The 17,428-nt window shown below is 43.4% G+C and overlaps 1 protein-coding gene across 22 annotated transcripts in view; it reads left to right on the top strand.

Annotated features, from left to right (window-relative positions):
- The window catches only part of RBFOX2 (RNA binding fox-1 homolog 2), a 170,887-nt gene that overhangs the window by 47,069 nt on the left and 106,390 nt on the right, over positions 1 to 17,428 (top strand). Inside the window, exon 1 of one of the 22 annotated variants that reach the window (XM_066320207.1) lies at positions 9,754 to 10,087. The exons of the other annotated variants lie outside the window; for them this stretch is intronic. Coding sequence (XP_066176304.1) covers positions 10,073 to 10,087 — 15 coding nt within the window. The 5' untranslated portion in view covers positions 9,754 to 10,072. Of the gene's footprint in view, positions 1 to 9,753; positions 10,088 to 17,428 lie in introns of those variants that run through there. 22 annotated transcript variants of the gene reach the window in all.

A 17,428-nucleotide genomic window follows, 5' to 3' on the forward strand; every position in this document is an offset into this window, starting at 1 on the left:
GCCATCTGAATTTCACTCAGGAATTAATCTAATCACTATGTAATGTGTTCTTACTGGTTTATCCTACCTAAAGGGCAAAGTTAACTACATTAAGCACAATTTGGAGCATTTGATTTCCTTCTGACTTAGACTTTGGATACAGCTGACTATCTGCGTATGAATTTCGAGGATTCTGGGCATCTCTAATCCAGTTTGTAGTGACATTAGCATTAGATAACCATAGCGAGGCCTTTATCTGAAAGGGAACCTGCATTCTTCAGGTCACACAAGGATGAAAAAAGATTGTTCTGGTCGCTGTTGCTGTCTGGAAATCTGGGAACAGGGAACAATTTAATATATTGTTGCTTTGTTATCCAAGTGAATAACTTCTCTAGCAGTTACCATACTTATCAGATGGCGTGACTACACTTTAGAGCTTTAATTTGGATTCTGATAAAAGGAGACTATATTGCGTAGGACCTAGGACATAATAAATGTACGTGTTGACTAGCCATAGTTGCTTCAAAGAATTCATCTCGTCTAAACCAAGTGTGAGTTGCTACTACTCATTGAGTTTGTCTGTCTCAAGGATTGGAAGAGTAAGGAGGCTGCAATAATATCTAATGGAAGAGTCTAATTTTGCTAGGATTTGATGAAAAAAGCAACGGAATGGAATTCACAGTACTGTTTGTTAGGCTGTGGGCTTTTGTGGGGCTTTTTTGGTGTGTGTGTTTGTTTTTGTTTCGTTTTTGTTTTGTTTTTGTCATGGCTGCCTGTCAGAGAAAGAAGGGAAGGTGGATGAGCCTTAATGTGAGCTTAGCTGAAGAAGGTGTTGGAAGTATGTGACCCCACAGACTGCAGTGATGCTGAACATCAGATCTATAGCTGGTCTGCTCCTATGAGGGCCAAAATCCTCCTGATTCAAGTACAATCACTGATGCAGATGCTGGTTTGTTGGGACATCCCATGTTGCAAACTGTGGGTGTTTTCAGTACTCACTGCACATGAGATGTGTTAAGAGATAGGTAGGTGTCTGTCTGTATGCCTCTTGGAAGTCTCATTTTAAGTATATACACTGAAAAGACTTTGAAGAATGGATTCTCTTTTGTTTATAAAGTGGGAGACCAGTAGTGTAACTAGTCTTTACAGATACACACGTTTCTAAATTGTCTTGTGTCCATAATTCCCTGAGGGACCAGTCAGATGGAGGGAACTGTTTGCTGCTGCAGCCATGAGAGTCATCCAGCTAGATGATGGTGACAGAGGTGTGGTTAGAGTGCTTTGCTCAGAATGAGATCAGAAGCAGAATTGCATTTCTGACAAATGACTTCTGCTGATCATTGTGAATTGAAGTTGGGAATATTATATAACTAAAATTTTACAGTAGCGTTTCTGTCATCTCAAAATCTTCTTCTGTTTTATATCTATTTATACCTCTTATGCTTTATTAATGCCTTTTACATTTGAACAGTCTGCTGTTCCTTTATGTGGCTTGACAACTGCCAATCCCTTGTTGAAATATTTTGCTTTTAGTTCTGCTAATGGTGATTTTGCCTGGGTTTTCTTACTCCCGTTATGTAATGGAAGTATCTAGAGCCCCTGACACGTGTGTTTGGTCTCTTTCCACCCATCCATACTCATCACAGGTTGATGCTGTGTTCCATCAAAGTCTTTTTAGCAGTTCGGTTTTGTTGTTTTTTCAGGAGATGTCATTCAGTGTTTATTGGTGTTACCTCTTCATTAGCTGCAGTCATTCCTTTCTTCTTTGCTGATTAAATCCTTGTGCCATTTTCCACACCGAACCCCTGTTTCAGTCATCCAGCTATTTTGTCTTCATTAGGTACATAAGGCTGCTAGGTAAAGTCATGGATTATTCTTCTTCTCGGAGGGTCAAATGAAAGAGTATTATTTGAATAAAAGAAGAAATAAAGCATGTGTGACAGTAAGGATAAAAAAGAGGCAGAATGCAATATTTGCTAGCTGATTTCTTCCCTCTCAGAGGTGTATTTACAATTTGGGACTTTATTAGTCTTTGAGTCTCTTTAAGTTTAAGAAAATGGATTTTATATCCTTAAAAAGGGACATTAAAACCCGGTTTTCAACCCAAGTGATAAAGGGTAGAATTTTCTTCCTCTCTCTAGCAGCTTTACTATCCCAGGATTTGTAAACTGCTTTCTAAGCCATAGTAAAATAGATCCCAGCAGTATAGAGCCTCTGTAGATAAATATAGTAGCCATTATATGTTGATATAGTCCTATTGCCTAGGAAAACACTACTGTTATTGAAAAGGAATTTGCTCAGGGCAAGAAAGTATCCATTACTTCCTGAATAACTCACTCACGCTGTTAACCTTCCTTTGCACAAACAAGTCAGGAGGAGTCTCTTTCTGCAGGATGGTATTACTCTCCATCTGTACTCCCCTTTATCATCAGCAGACCTAAACCAAAGCTTCAGCATACTGATAAATGCCTCGGTGGTCCAGGCAGGAGAGCTGTGCCCTGTCTTCCCTTTTCCCGACTGCTGCAATACTTTTTATCTTCATACCCTTGCTTAATTTTGCTGGGATTTTGGGATGTTGCTGTGCTGATGAATCGCTGATGCAGTAAAGCCACTTGACATAGTAAACACAGAGACAAAAAAAAAAGGTCTAGTGATGCTGCAGCTCAAAACCTCATCATCTAGTGATGAGGTTTTGGAAGCAGTTTCTTTCTTGCTACCTGAAGCTTCACACCTTGAACTGGTGCCATCAGCTCATCCTTTGGTATAGCTCCCTTGGTGGACTATGAAGAGATGAGTTGTTGATGTAGAGGCTGAGTTGATTTTTTTTTTTCTTTTTTCTTTTTTGTTAAATTTATGACTTCATCTTCATAATCCACGGCCAACAAAATACTCTGTTTAGCACTGACAAGTCTAGGGCACAGAAGAATCTTTCCACCCTTTATCAGTTTAACTGGATATTGTACTCCTGATTTGACACTAAAATAGACCTTTGTTGGAATTTGATGCTGTGTAATAGCTTTCTGTTACTTTATAGAAAACCGGAAGGGAGATCCAACTTCTTTCACTTTATGAAGGTATTAAGGCAGTTATTAGCTAACCAAACTGTAAAAAAGATATATTCAAATACCAGGGCTGGAGCTTGCTCTGTTTTCCACTTAAAGGTATCTAAATATACTTGCTATATGCCAGTTCAGTGTGGAGTTCAGACTAGATCCATGTGTGATAGAATGCAAAATATACAGCCTGAAAATCAAGCCTGGGGTGGCAACACAGCAGCAGAGAAGCTTTTTCTTATGTAGATGTTCAGCTTGCTAGATTCTCTTTAGAAGAGGATTGGAGGATTGCAGACTTCACTCTTGGTCCACCATAGTAAGGCTAACAGGCATAATTTATGGAAATTCCCACTTGGCTGCCCAAACTCATGTTTGCTATATCCTGGGAATAGCTGCATAGTCATTCTGTTTCTGCAGATGAATGCCCAAACTGGAGCTGTGAGAATTCCTTATATCTAAATGCTTGCATGCTCTTCAGTGTTTAACTTTGAATTCTCTGGCTTTACAATTTAGTTTTGTTCATGTGGGTGTTCTTGGTTTTAATTTAAAAGTGTATTTTTGGGAACATGTTTTCAGTGAAGTACCTTTCCTAGTTACTGAGCTTTTTTCTCTTGAAGAATTGACAGTGCCTTCCAGAATAGTGCTCTTGAGCACAGTTGTGAGGAGAGGAAAATCCCAAACAAACTCGAAAAAGCTTTTCTTGATATCCATTTCTTCTTCTTTTCTTCTTCTTTTTTTTTTTTTTTTTCTTATGTACTTGAATGATAAGCCTATGAATTGAGATCTCCTGAAGTTTATTTAAGGAATTAAGTTTAATTACTGTGATAAGTCAGTAGCAGGACCGTCCTTAAAAATTGTTGGGTTTGTTTGCATGTCAGGGTGTTTAATTGTTTCAGGCTTCTGCTTTTTGTGGAAGAGAAACTAGCCCTTGATAGGTTACTTTTAAATAAGTAGTCTGTTTTCTGATGCCTCTCCCTGTACCATACATGTAGAAGAGAAAACAGGGACTCCAGTTTTCCAGTAATGAAATGAGTTGCTCTATAATAAAATGTTGTTTTTTTTTTTTCTTGTAATATGCCAGTGTTTGGCTTATTTCCTTGGCAAAACATCTGAGCAGAAATGTGGTGTTTTTCTGGATAATTTATTGTCTGCACTTTGTATTCTTGCTTCCTTTCATAAACAGGATAACGCAGAGTGAGGCTTTTTGGAATCCTTTCGGATGTTGAGAGGAAATCTACCTTGTGGCTCAGAAATTCTGATAATCAGAGATAATCCAGGATCCTGAGCAGAGGCAGTCTCACAAATGAGCAGTACTCTGCCGCCAGGGTAGTCTCCAGTGGTACCCACAGGAGCAAGCCAACCTCAGAGAAGATCCTCTTATCTCTATAGGAACTGCGTGCGTGCCCAGGGCTGCCTTCTGTGCCTCTCCCCAGGTAGCTGCCTGCCCCATCTCTAATCTCTTTCAAAAAGCCAAAGCAAATCCCAAATAAAAATCAACCAATCAAACCAAATAAACCCCCCCAAGATATAAGGCATGCCCAAACCCACGACTGGCAGAGGTCTGATATCCCCATTCTCTTCCTGGGACCTTCTGCTGGAGTCAGATAAGCCATGGAAAGCACCCACTGAATTGGAGAAACTTCCCTCTGGGCGCCGTGGAGCATGTTGCTTTTCCAGCTCCAGTCATGGTTGATGGTTCTTGAAATGTTTGCCGTGGTAGGACAATGATTGAGTCTTCATCCTCAGTTTGAATCCAGCATCTGCATAAAATGTGGACGCTCAGAGTGGCCTTTGGCTGTGAAGAACTGCTTTCCTGCAGTTTGAAATTAAATTTTCCTCTTCAACCTGCTGCAATCTCATGCCTTCAGCGGTAGCGCTGCTTCCCTGATGCAGTCTTCTGGCGTGATGGAGGCTGGCCAAGCTCTGGCCAAGCTCTGCGAGCAGCACCCAGGCTTTAATAACAATGAGCTGCAAGAAATGCCTGCATTTGCAGTTGCCATTGAGTCACAGGTGTACTTCTGGCCTTATGGCAGGTTTAATGTTGGTGCTGTAGTTAGGGCTTATTAGAGCTCTAAGTGCAGGTGATGCAGTTCAAGGCAGGCTGCAGATTTTCCCGAGTGTCCACATTTAAATATGTTGACAGCTGTAGTTCAGTTAAAACCCACTTGTTATCTGGTTGCATCCCTTTTGTTTGCAAGCTCGAGCTAGATAAGAGAGCCCACAGAGCTGTTTGTTGGGTAGCTGTTGGAACATCTTCCTTAGTTACTGCTGGAATGGAAGGCATTTTGTTATCGCAGACTACAACAGCTGACTTTTCTCCAAATATAGAACAGAAATACATATTGAATGCTTTGGCTCGTTCTTCAGTATTGGGAATGTTTCTACCTTTTCCCCATAGTAGCAGATCAATGCAGTTTGCTGGGGTTTCTATTCTTAAGAAGCTTTAAAAGCACATAATCATCTTCCAGCTCTGGCTATAGATTTTACCTCCTGTCACTAGGATTCCCTTATAAATTTTATTTTTTCCCGTTCTAATTTCTTTTCTATTTTCTTCTCTCAGCTTTTCTTTTTTTTTCTCTTGCTAGAATATATGCAAGTGTTCAAGTGCAGAGATGTGACAAGGAAGCCCAATAAGCAACCAGTCTGTCTAGGAAAAATATGTGTACCTCTGGTCCCACTCAAGTGCTGAGTATGTATGTAGATGCATTGATTTGGTCTCTTACACATATCCAGATGCAATTGTCACAATCATTTTAACTAAGCTACCACTAATTTATATTTTTACAACTGATTGCTCTTTTCTGTCAAGATGGAATCTAATATGGAGTTACTCATTTTCAATGTAACACTTACTGAACTAAGAAATTGTTTTCTATAATTTAGCAATCTGGAGGGTGTTCTTTGACACCAACCCCCCCTATGTCTCCCTGCGAGTGTTGTCACATTAGAAATTCCAAATGATCAGATGGGATTTTCCCTCTGTTATGAAGAGGTGCTCATCTAGCCACTCATCCCGTGTGCTATCTAATATAATTTCAGTAGTGTGTAGCAGACACACCAGCTCATACCCTGTCTTGAGCTTTATCTGCTAGAATGTTAATCCACAAGCATTTGAAATCATATGCCTCTGAGACACAATCAGCTGGAAACAGATAATGTCTGTCTGAAAGTGTGCCGTGCCCATTCCCTGTTTGCCCACTCGGATCTTTCCTAGATCGGGTAGAACTTTCTGTAAATTATTTTTTAAGCCTTTGTCTTAAAACTTATATACCAGCAGTGTATTTGGGTTGAGTTTATGCACATAACTGAGTAGCCACAATAATTCTTGTATGTAATTAAGTCTTTTGATACTGGTACAGAAGCAGGTAGATTTTTTTTTTTTCATTTTTCCCAGTGTCTCTCATTTTTACAAATGCCTTTATACAAGATTAAATAGGTGGTTACTTGCTCCCTTTTTTCTCTTTCCCCTTTTGTTACTTGCTAAGACCTTCGTTACTTCTCTAACAAGCATTAAAGTCTTTGTAGACTGTTTTCTTCCCCTTTCACTTTGATTTATACAACAGCCTCCAATTAGAGAAGAGGGGACCAATGTTTCACTAGGTTACAGCTCTGTGAACATTTTTCTCATAGCTTGGTATATATTAATTTTAAAATCTTTTCCTTTCTACTTTTAATCCTTTCTGAGACATGAAAGATCCTTAAGAGATAGCGTATTTCCAGACACAGCAGCCTTTACAAGTTCACTGGCACATATCCTGTAAACCACTGTTGTTAGGATTATGGCAAAGCATTTGCTACCTGTGTCAGAAGCCTGTTTTAGTCAAGTCTGTCTTTTTTTTATCTGGAATGAGATGCACTGACATGCTGTTGTCCTCTTGCTCCTTAGAGGATATTTTCGTGGTTTTTTAGAAGAAATTTTTCAGAAAGGAATGTCTTGTATGGATACCTTTTTCGTACCAGCTAATGTAGTTGAAAAATCAGAAAAAAAAAGCATCATGAAGACCTACTAATTCATCTAGTCGTTTCTCCCCCCAGTTGTATCAGCCAAACCAAATCTTTGTCTTGTCATCTGAGGCAAAAATGGCACTGCTACCAGTGCTGCAGCGGTGGATAGTCGTGGGCATGCACTTCATGTTCTTCATGTTGGTTTGAACCTCTAGGCAGCAGCAGCAGCTCTCATGAAGCAGGGTGGCCGTGACCCTGGAGTCTTCCCACAGCCTCATTTCTTGACCTGTCGGGTACTCCTCTTACTGCTTGAGAACACTGGCTGTTGAGAAACCTGCTCTTGCAGCTCATCAAACTGGGCTCCTGCTCCAGGACACAAGGGTATTACATCACCAGAAGTCTCCTGGGCTCAAAATCTTCCCGTGTGCCTTTCATGGAGAGGTGGTGGCCTTGTAGCAGCATTGGCAAATACATTTTGAGGTAGTATTTAGATCATTCAAGGAGGGTTCTTGTTTTGATTTGGAAGTTGAATGTGACCTGCTCAATGTGGAATTGCTGGGATGATTTGTAACAAGCCTCAGTTGTTGAAATTAACGAACAGGCTTATTCTGAACGTTTTTATTTCCTTTCCCTGAAGGTGGCCTAAAGGATGAGAGCTTGGGGAAGAAGGGGAAGAATTGTTTTTCCTTTTTTTTCCCTTTTCCTATGTTTTTAATTAGGGAAGTTTTTAATGACTTTCCAGCTTAGTTTTAAGACTCATCCTTTTCAAGTCTTTTATAGGAATACATATGAAGTAGGATTTATTTGCGTTTGCTCGCTTGGTCCACATCCTCTCACTTGCTCCCCTGCACACAAGGAATCTCAGCTTTCATTAAAATGACCATAGGATCATTTTTGAGTTGTGATTCTGGATCAGAAGAACACCTTGAAAATGCCATCAAGGTTATCTGGTGCAGAAGTGTCTGCTTCAGTCTGCAGTCTGGCTGAACTAGTTGCTACTGCTGGCGTGACCCTGCTTCAGAGATGTTAACAAAAGTGTCTAATCATGATGCAAATGTCAGCATTGCTGCTGTTTCACTCCTCTCAGAGCTTCTGAGAACAGGTTTGTGGATCACATGCTTCGCTCTTTGGAGACTGTGGTGCATAGACTTTGGTGCAGTAAGTGATTTTTAGGAACATTGCTTTTCACCCTCTCAACCTGACCCATTGTGCAAAAAGGTGAGAGCAGATGGGAGACCCGAGCAGTGGAGCAACCCTGTACAATCCCAGCTTTGTGGAGGAGCTCTTGCTCCTTTCCCTGAGCAGCAAGGCTTGGGTTTTCTGGGCTGGAAAGTCGAGTGTCCTCTTGCTTTGTCTTTAACCAGCAGATCCCTATGCCTGCTGTATCCCGGCAATGGAATAAGCCTTCTCTCCATGTTTCTCTGCAGGACTGCAGGGACAGTGGTGTATTTATTTCCTTCGAACCCAGCGGCAGCCTGTGTGCCCAGGGCTGTTCTGGGCCCCTGCCCTGGGGTGTGTCTGTGGCTTGCCGAGGGCGAGGGGAGCCTGGGGAGAGCAGGGCACACCTGGGGTGTCTGGGTGCGAGAGGGGCCATCCTTTTGTCACCCCATCCTTTTGTCACCCCACGTGGACAGGGCCTGACTCCTGTGGAGCCTGGCCTGTGCTTGGCTCCGAGCCTCCTGCATGGCATTGAAGTAATAATCTATAAGTAGAGGAAGCAGAGGTGATATGTAGAATAGCACTATTTCTGTATCTTTAGCTGAGATAAAAATATTTCTTCAAAACTCATTTCCAAGGAGACCAGCGCCTCAATGAAAAGACTTTTTAATTTCTTTCTCCCCGCCCCGGTTTGAGACGAGGCCGTATTTAACTTAGCATTTGGAGGCCGGCAAGGGAAGTCAAGTCTTCATTTTGAGGCGGGAGGGAAGGGAAAGGAAGGGGGCGAGAAACCCGTTTTCCTGGTTTGGAGAAGCAGTTTAGCTGATGAATGAGATGTGAGGTGACACTGTCCCGTGGCCTGGAGCACGGGACGAGGCTGTGCTCCTGCGGGGAGAGCTTGCTGCTGCTTGTCGAGTGTCTGCGCCGGTGTCTCCTGCTCAGCGCGGCGTTCCGGGGCTGCTGCCCCAGCGGCGGGACTTGGCAGCCCTGGAGCTGGCTGGGAGGACAAGGCTGTGAGGGGCTTATCCCGGTCAGACCCGGGGAACCTGATACACGCCGAGGAACCGGAGCCAGCTGCCGCTTTCCCCTTAGCGGTATTCCAAGTCTGTAAAACCGTCCTGTGGAGCCGCCTGCGAAAGCGCGTTAACCCCTTTATCTGTGTCGCTTCTTTTCCCCAGCTCTGCCGACGGTGGTTGTCCTTCCTGAGCGAGCTCCAGGGCTGGCACACACGGATTTTCTCCTTAGCTTCAGGATCCCCACAGTTATGCTCCTTGATGCCTGTCAGTGGTTAATGATTAAATACAGCTACTGGATTGTGACCGAATTTGGGGTGTTGACTGAGAGTGTAGATAAGATGTGCAGAACCTGCCCGTGGCGCTCTGCCTGGCTGCTGTGTCTACAGATGATTCCTGGAGGAGCCATTAGTTTGTGGGGGGAATGGGTCCTCACCCCCAGTGACCTTGGGGGACGAGATTTCGCTCTGCTTCATTTACGACTACAGTTTTCTTTCCTAAAGTAAGCGCTCTCCTGCTCCGGGAGCCCGGCTGCATTTATTACTAACCCCACCCATCCCTGCCTCTTGCAAGAATCTTGTGAGGCCGAGATCGTGTTTTTAGAAGCAGAATGACAGAGAGAAATTCCCTGGAGGCGAATGCAGAGTGTGTGCTGTGCACGCCAGTACAGACACACGGGGCTGGGAACTCCCAGGGCGAGATTAAGTGAGAGAGAAGAGCACAGAGCAGCCAGAGCTTGGAGGAGGGGGGTAGAGGAGGCAAGAGGCTTTCTAAGCCTCAAACCGAGCCGTTTGGATTTTTTTTTTCCTTTAAGAAAATAAAACAAAACCCACCATCGACCAACCCCGGTCTGGACGGTGTCACTGAAGTGTCTCTTGTGTTGGCGGATCATCTCGCTGCTGGGTTTGAAGGACCCAGGCTGACATGATGTACCTCTGGGTGAGTAGGAAGCGTGTGTGAGGGCTTGCACACTTTGCACATATAAGGAATGGAAAGCTGAAGGACTCTGCACTAATGTGAGCGGCCTTCACTGCTGGGCATAGCTCTCTGCAGCCTCTGCTCACTGTGGGCTAGTTTTCCCCTTTAAAAAATAATATTTCCAGCAAGTACTATTAACTGGGTATCAAGCAGGCTTTTCCTGTGGTTATAAGTGCCTCTGGAGAGAACAGTTTTGGGCAGATGCCTTGGAGACAAAATTTTCGGTATAATGCTGCTCACTGTCTGCCAACTGAGAGACCTGTGTGTGTATATATATATATATATTTTATTAATAAAGCTCTTCCCATGTGCTTCTGCTTTATGGGATTTTTGGTGTTACTGAGAGACATCCCAGGTAGTGAAGGAGTGCTGCTGAAAGGGATCTATAAGTCTCTGAAGGCTAGAAGAGGAGCAGGAAGGAGTTAGATAGTTTTGCAGTTTGGGACTTCGAGGATGGGGGGAGAAGCTCTTTCAAGAAAAACTGGATGCAAGGTTGTTTTTCCAGAAGTGACACAGTTACTCAAGTTTCTGGTGCAGTATGGAAAATAATACTGGGAAAAAACATGTGTAAAGTGTTATATAGATCCAGCAAGCAAAGTAATAGCTTATACAAAGGCATATATATTTTCAGCTTTTGAGCAAGGACTGGAAATTCCACTGGAGCAGTCAGCTTTTAGACTGCTCAGCCATCAACGTGTAGTTTTGTCTGCTCCTGGGCACCCTTGAGATCAGCAGTTTGCCCTTGGGTTTCCTTACCCAGATATGTGAGGTAAAGAATAGTTGGATCCCAAGTTTTTTGTTTGATTTTTTTTTTAAACCCTTGTTTGTTTTTTGGTTTGATTTATGGTTTGGTGGGTCTTATTTTTTTTTTTTAAACCCACTCAGAATGAGAGGGTTCTTTCTGCCTTTGGCTGCTTTGAGTCCGGCTCCCCATCACTCCCAGGAACAAACACTGGTTTATTTTAGCAACAAAGCAAGCCTTGGAACCCAGGCAGAAGGATTTGACTTCCCTCCTTTGCACATACACACACTATCTTTGTTGCAGGGTAACCTGATTCTGCACAGGGGTATGCACACTTGTCTGGTTTTGTCCAGCAGGCTCTGCTGGCAGGCACGTCCACCTTTTCTGCTCAGCCCCTTGTCACAGCCTGCTGTGTGGGACCCCCACTTGGGATGCTGGTTTTTAGGGAGAAAGTCTGGGCAGGACCCATGGGTCAGTTAAGATTTGTGCCTGGTTTGGTGGGTGGGGTGAGAGGAGAAGTAGTTCAGCCAGTGCTGCTGCTGCTATTAGATAAGGAATAAGCTATGGAGATGTTCCTTACTCTGTGGAAATGGGGAAGATGAGTGTGGGAGCAGAGGAGAGCTGCCCTGCTGTCTCACCTCCTGTGCTGGGGAGGGGTGTGTGAGCACCAGTATAAAATAGAGGTGTTAGCCTGCTGGAAGACCAGCTTTGGCCCAAAACATGAAGCACTGACCTGGATTCTTAAAAGAGGGTTGAGTTTTGGGATGCTTGCCAATGGATGAACCTCATGGGCTGCTGCTTCAGCTTATACCCTGAATTTCAGGCAGCACTATTGCTATGTTTCCTTTGCAGTTTAACTTCAGAAAAGTGGGGATAATAAATGCTTGAATAGCTAAAGGCGGTTTAAAGGCATCATCTGGGCACTCTGCCATGATAATTAAAAAAATTAGCAAATTTTTGCTATCTAGATATGATCTTTCCCTTCTCAGTACAGTTTACACTATTATTTTTGGGGAATCTTCTCCCCCTTGAACCTTTCAGAGACCTTTTCCTCCATGGCAATTTATGTTTCTGCTTTAAGCTGTTTTTATCCTGACAGGCTACATAACCTTTAGCGTTGAGAACAAGGAGCCTCAACTGACAGATCTGGTTTGGTGTGGTGTTTGTTGTGCCTTGGCTGTGCCAGTTTCTTGCTTCCCTGCTCGCAGGTTCCCCTCTGCCTCTCATCCTCATTTCCTATTTTTCATTTTTTTATTTTTTCCTTTTTTTCCTCGTTGCCTTTTTTTCCTGTTCTGTGCCTCTTGTCCTTGGGATGTCAGGACTTCAGTAGATGCATGGAGATTTGTACTGAGTCATTCCTTAATTCAATGCATGAAGCTACATTAATGCAATGTTAAATTTGAGTTTTTAAATATGCAAGTCCTGAAATCTAGAAATTAAGATTCCTGCAGCAACCATTATGTTTCTACCCCAGCCCCCCACCCCCCAGAGATGCCTGTTACAGAATTATCTTCTTTGAAGAGATTGTGCTGTGTTGAGTGCTGTCAGGTTTGACAGACAGTAAAATAAAAAGGGGAATGCACCTTCCTCTGCATCTGTGGTGTGATGTGGATACTGAGCCCAGGCATACAGGCTACCTGCAGCATCAACAGTCTCTGACTATAATGCTGTCTCTGAAATGAAGTGGTAGTATAGCCTTGGTTCAGTCTGACATTCTTGCTTGCTGAACTGTATTCCCTCGGGTGAAACTTGTTGCAGGATACTCTTAAATGTTTGAGAGCTTTGTAGACTGGAAGATTGTAGGCTGTGGAGAGCTGGAGAGTAGGAAACTTAAAATATCTGTTGGGATGACCTAATGCTTGGCATTGTGAGCGAAGTGAAGGCAGCAGACTATCTATGCCATTAAATACCAAGAGAGACTATTTATCTTAACACTTTGGTTGTGTAGGATGCAGTTGTATAAAGTCTTTCTGAGGCAGAGATGGTATGATAGTCTCTCTGGTGTTGCAAACCGTTTGAGTGTATTGTCAGTGTTGCAACTCAGGGTGGGTATTTGCCTTATGTATAGGAGGTGCATATAGGAGTTCTTTTTTTGCAGGCAGGTGTTTTGTTTGTGAGGGACCATCTAACTCTGGTTTTGTCTCTTCTCACACTCATCCCCATTTGTGTGCAGCTGTCTGGGCTCTTGAATTGCTCAAGAGAGCTCCTAGTCATCAGTGCTCTAAATGGGACATGGGTAATTTGGGCTCTGAAGGCAAGAGGGTCTTTGTGCTGGAGGCGATCAGGAATGACAACACGGGGGCAGGTGTTGTTTTGGTGACAGCCAGGAGAAGAGTGGTTTGAAGGTAGGAAAAGCATTCAGCCCTTTACTGGATAAGAAAAACTGAGTTTTTTCGTTTATGAGCAGATGAATCTTTGTGTGCTGTGAGTCATGAGATATAATCTAGAGTTATTTCATTCCAAGTATTTTCTAAAGTGCATGATGTGTTCTGAGAGTTGCATGTATGCATGTTGCCTTGCTGGAGATCTGTTGTTACAAGGAAGGTTGAAAGGAAAGGGCAGCAGTCCTATGAAGCAATTTATCAATCATCCTTCTCCTGTGCTCAAAGACAGCTGAAACTATCAAAGGCAGGAGGGACCAAGGTAAGGGAGGTCCATGCTGTTGCTAGGCTTCTGGTAGGAAAGCACTGGATTCATCACTGTGTAGAGTGGGTATGGATAATTTCCTCCATTTCTCACAGCCATGTACAGAGTACATGCTGAGTGTTTGTCAGAGGACTGGCTGCCTATTGCAATGAAAAAATATTTTCTTTCTCTAGAGCCCTATGAAAGTGAAGATCTTACCTAGACCCACTAATTACCATACAGCAAGAATAGTGCTAGTAAGCTCGCCAAGCTAATTTTGATTTTTTTTTTGTTGGTTTTCTTCCTGACCTGTCTTTTACTTGCCTGTTTGTCACTTAAAAGTCTCTCTTTGCATTCACTGGAATAATTTTTCCCTCTAGGCTCCGAGCTCATCAGCTTTACCACCAAGGGATTGGAAACCCAGCTCTGCTGCCAAACTTGAGTCTTAGCAACGAGCTCTTCCTCACGCCAGGTCTTTCTATTATTTGTTTGGTCTTTTTTCATGAGAGGTAGCTACTGCCAGTGGAAAGTATGGACATTACAGCATGGTTTTCAAAGCATGCATTTGATAGCAGCAAAACAAGTGTCAGGGAAAAATCCAGGGAAAACTGCCTTCCTGCTCTGTTCTGGTACGAAGCCTGGGGCAGCTCTTGCTGGGGAAAGTCTAGCTGTGCCTCTAGGTCTTTGGCTGGATCCTGTTTGGTAGGCATGGCTCATGAACGTCAGGCATCACCCAAAGCTCTGACAGGAGGGAGAGCGCAGGTGCTGCGTGTGAAAGGTGTGCGCGTGGTGCGGTCACTGCTAAGAGAGATGGATGGAGATGGGGCTGCCTCCGGGAGACTGGGGCTGTGAGGGTGTAGAAAGGTTTTCCTGAATGAATGTTAGGGGTCAAGTCTGGGCGAATTTCTGTGAGTATTTTAAAAGACTTTTTGTGTTAATACAAACACTGATATTTGGATTCCTGCTCTGGAGCAGAAAAGCCCCGGAAAAGCATAAAATGGAGCTCATGCGAAAATCTTCAAGCTAGTAGCCTGTAAGTTGATTCCCCAGCCTGCAAGTCCCTGCAGTGCCATACTGTGGCATGCATACATAGCAGCTTGAATCCAGAAGTGATATAGTTACGTTTGTCCAGCACTGCAGCTGAGATAATGAGTTCTGCTGCTCGATAAAGTTTGTTAGCTTTGGTGCAGCACCTCATGAACATGGTTATACTGCTTTCACACTCAAGCTGCTTGGTGCACAGCTGGGTTGGGGATGTCTTCATTGAGTTCCTCTTGGGCTTTGTGTGACAAAGCAACTTGCATCTATTTGCATTTCGGTTTTATACAGGCTTTGGAGATTTGGGAAACAGACAAAGAAGAGCGTATGAAAGAGAACATACAGTGTGACTACCTGTGTTATTAGAGGACTAGAGTGGATAATCCAGGTGATCTTTTCCAATTCTGTGTTCCTGCAAGCCTGTGATCATGGAAGATGCCAAGGTCACTATTGAGACAAGAAAGCCCAGTGCAGTTCAAAATGAGAAGCCATTTCAAATTAAGGTACTGGCTTCAGAAGATGAAGATTCAGAATCAGAATGCTCTGTTCTGTAGGTTACAGTGATTTTATCTGGTTTTGTGTAAATCAGCTGCACAGCACATTTCCATCATGTTCAGGGATTCCCTTCTCCTGTGAGTCTAAATAAAAGAGTTAGCGATATATAGTCTTGCTCAGTTGGTGTACTTCTCCAGTGGCTCTTCTGCCTGACTGCTGTATTCCCACCTGTCCAAACAGTGGTGAGCACAGGGGACTCTGTTTGCTGTAAGCCTGTCCAAGTCTTGGAAGACTGTCAGGGGCTGGGTCCTGTTTAAGTTAGTTTTTAAAAAAACAACCTATTTATCTTGGAAGGAAGAGAATAAACCGCAAGAGAATAAGGAGAGAATAAACCTCAGCCTTTGTGATTTCCAGCTGAAAGCTTGAGGAAGAGCGTAGATAATAGCAATTTGAGACTGAACATCTGTGTTTCCTGCACTTCCTGTGGTGTTTATTTGCTAGTCTTAATTCCATTAGTGACAGAACTTTACCGTTTTCACAGAATCACAGAATTCTTAGGCTTGGAAAGGACCTCTGGAGATCATCTAGACCAATCCCCCTGCCAATGCAGAATCACTTAAAGTAGGTGATATAGGAACATATCCAGATGATTTTAAATGTCTCCAGAGAGGAAGACTCCATATCCACCCTGGGCAGCCTGTTCCAATGTTCTGCCACTCTTAATGTAAAGAAGCTCTTGTTTGTCCTGAGGTGGAACTTGTGTTGTAGTTTATGGCCATTGCTCCTCATCCTGTTACTGGGCACCACCAAAAAGAGTCTGGCAACAACCTCTTGGCACCTGCCTTCGAGACATTTAAATGCATTAATGAGATCCTCTCTCATTGTCTTTTCTCTGGGCTAAAGAGGCACAGGTCCTGCAGTCTCTCCTCGTATGAGATGGTCCAGACCCCTCATCATCTTTGTGGCGTCTTCTGAACCCTCTGTTGTATCTCCTTGTCTTTCTTGAACTGTGGAGCCTATAACTGGGCACAGCACTCCATGTGTGGACTCACTAGGGCCGAGTAGGAGGGGGAGGATCAGCTCCCTTGACCTGCTGGACACAGTTTTTCAGATGCACCTCAGGATACCACTGGCCTTCCTGGCCATGAGGGCACACTGCTGGCTCATGGTCAAGTTGTCATCCACCCAGAGTCCCAGGTCTTTCCCTGCAGAATTGGTCTCTAGTAGGTCCTGTACCTATTGGTACAACTTGGAGTGATTCCTCCCCAGGTGCAAAAAACCCTACACTGGCCCTTGTTGAACCTCATTAGGTTTCTCTCCACCCAACTTTCCAGCCTATCAGAGCTGTCTTAACCCACAAACTATTAGCAATGCTATAGGAAAGGTCTCTAAGTGGACCTGAATTGGGGTGGCTTTTTTGCCACAGCACTAAGCGGTGACTAGGGTAGCTACTATGTATGTGTGCACGTTTAACCAAAAGTATGATCGGACAGCTTATGCAATTAGCTGGAAAAGATCCCTTCATGGTTCAGCAAGGGCTACTGGGTGCAGCAGGAGCTTGAGTGATGTGGAGGGGTCAGAAAAAACGTTCTCTCTATGGAGTTGTCAGTTTGGAGAAGGAACTGCAGTTTGTATCTGCAGTACTGCAGCTGTGGATGGTACCCCGTACCCAAGGCAATGTGACTCACCCTGCAGCCATGCGTTGGAGAGGCAAGCTGTGCTGGTGGACCAGGGCAGATAGTTCCATGCTGGAAGTGAAAACAGGCTTGCAGAAAATTAAGAAATCCATTGAGGATGTGCTTTGTGCTCTCCAGTGCTAAATTCTTTTGCTAAAAATGTTAAATATTCCTCAAAGCTGTGAAGAAGCTTAAACAAGTAATTAAGTTTCCTTCATCCGTCCCTTAAATTTAGGTTTCATTGTTCTCAGAGTCCTGTGTCTCATGACTAATATACTGCCTGCACAATACGCTGGCTGATTTTTTACCAGATGGTTCTTGGGTCTGTAGCTGAATCCAGGGCGAAGGCAGTTAGATTTCTCCTGCCTCAAATGAAAGATGTGTCCCCCACACAATGCTCTGATTGAATCTTGGACATAAGACAATAATGCAGTAAAAATATTTTGACCAGATGACAACTTTTTAAGATATTCTTAGGGATTATTATTCATTATATGTAAAGAGCTGGCAGAGATGATACTAGAGCACTCCTCTGTATATTTTTTTTTATAATTTATAAATCATCTAGTGTTGAAACAAAGTTTAAATGCAGAAAAAATGCTGGAATTCAAATACGTATATGTGGCTAGAAGATGGAAAATGTGCAGTGTGAACTGCCTGTTGCTGTTTTTTCACTTTTCATTTTTGCTGTAATGGCCTTCTTTTTCATTCCACCCTCAATCACAA

Source organism: Sylvia atricapilla, chromosome 5 (genome assembly GCF_009819655.1).
Source record: "Sylvia atricapilla isolate bSylAtr1 chromosome 5, bSylAtr1.pri, whole genome shotgun sequence".
NCBI lineage: Eukaryota > Metazoa > Chordata > Aves > Passeriformes > Sylviidae > Sylvia > Sylvia atricapilla.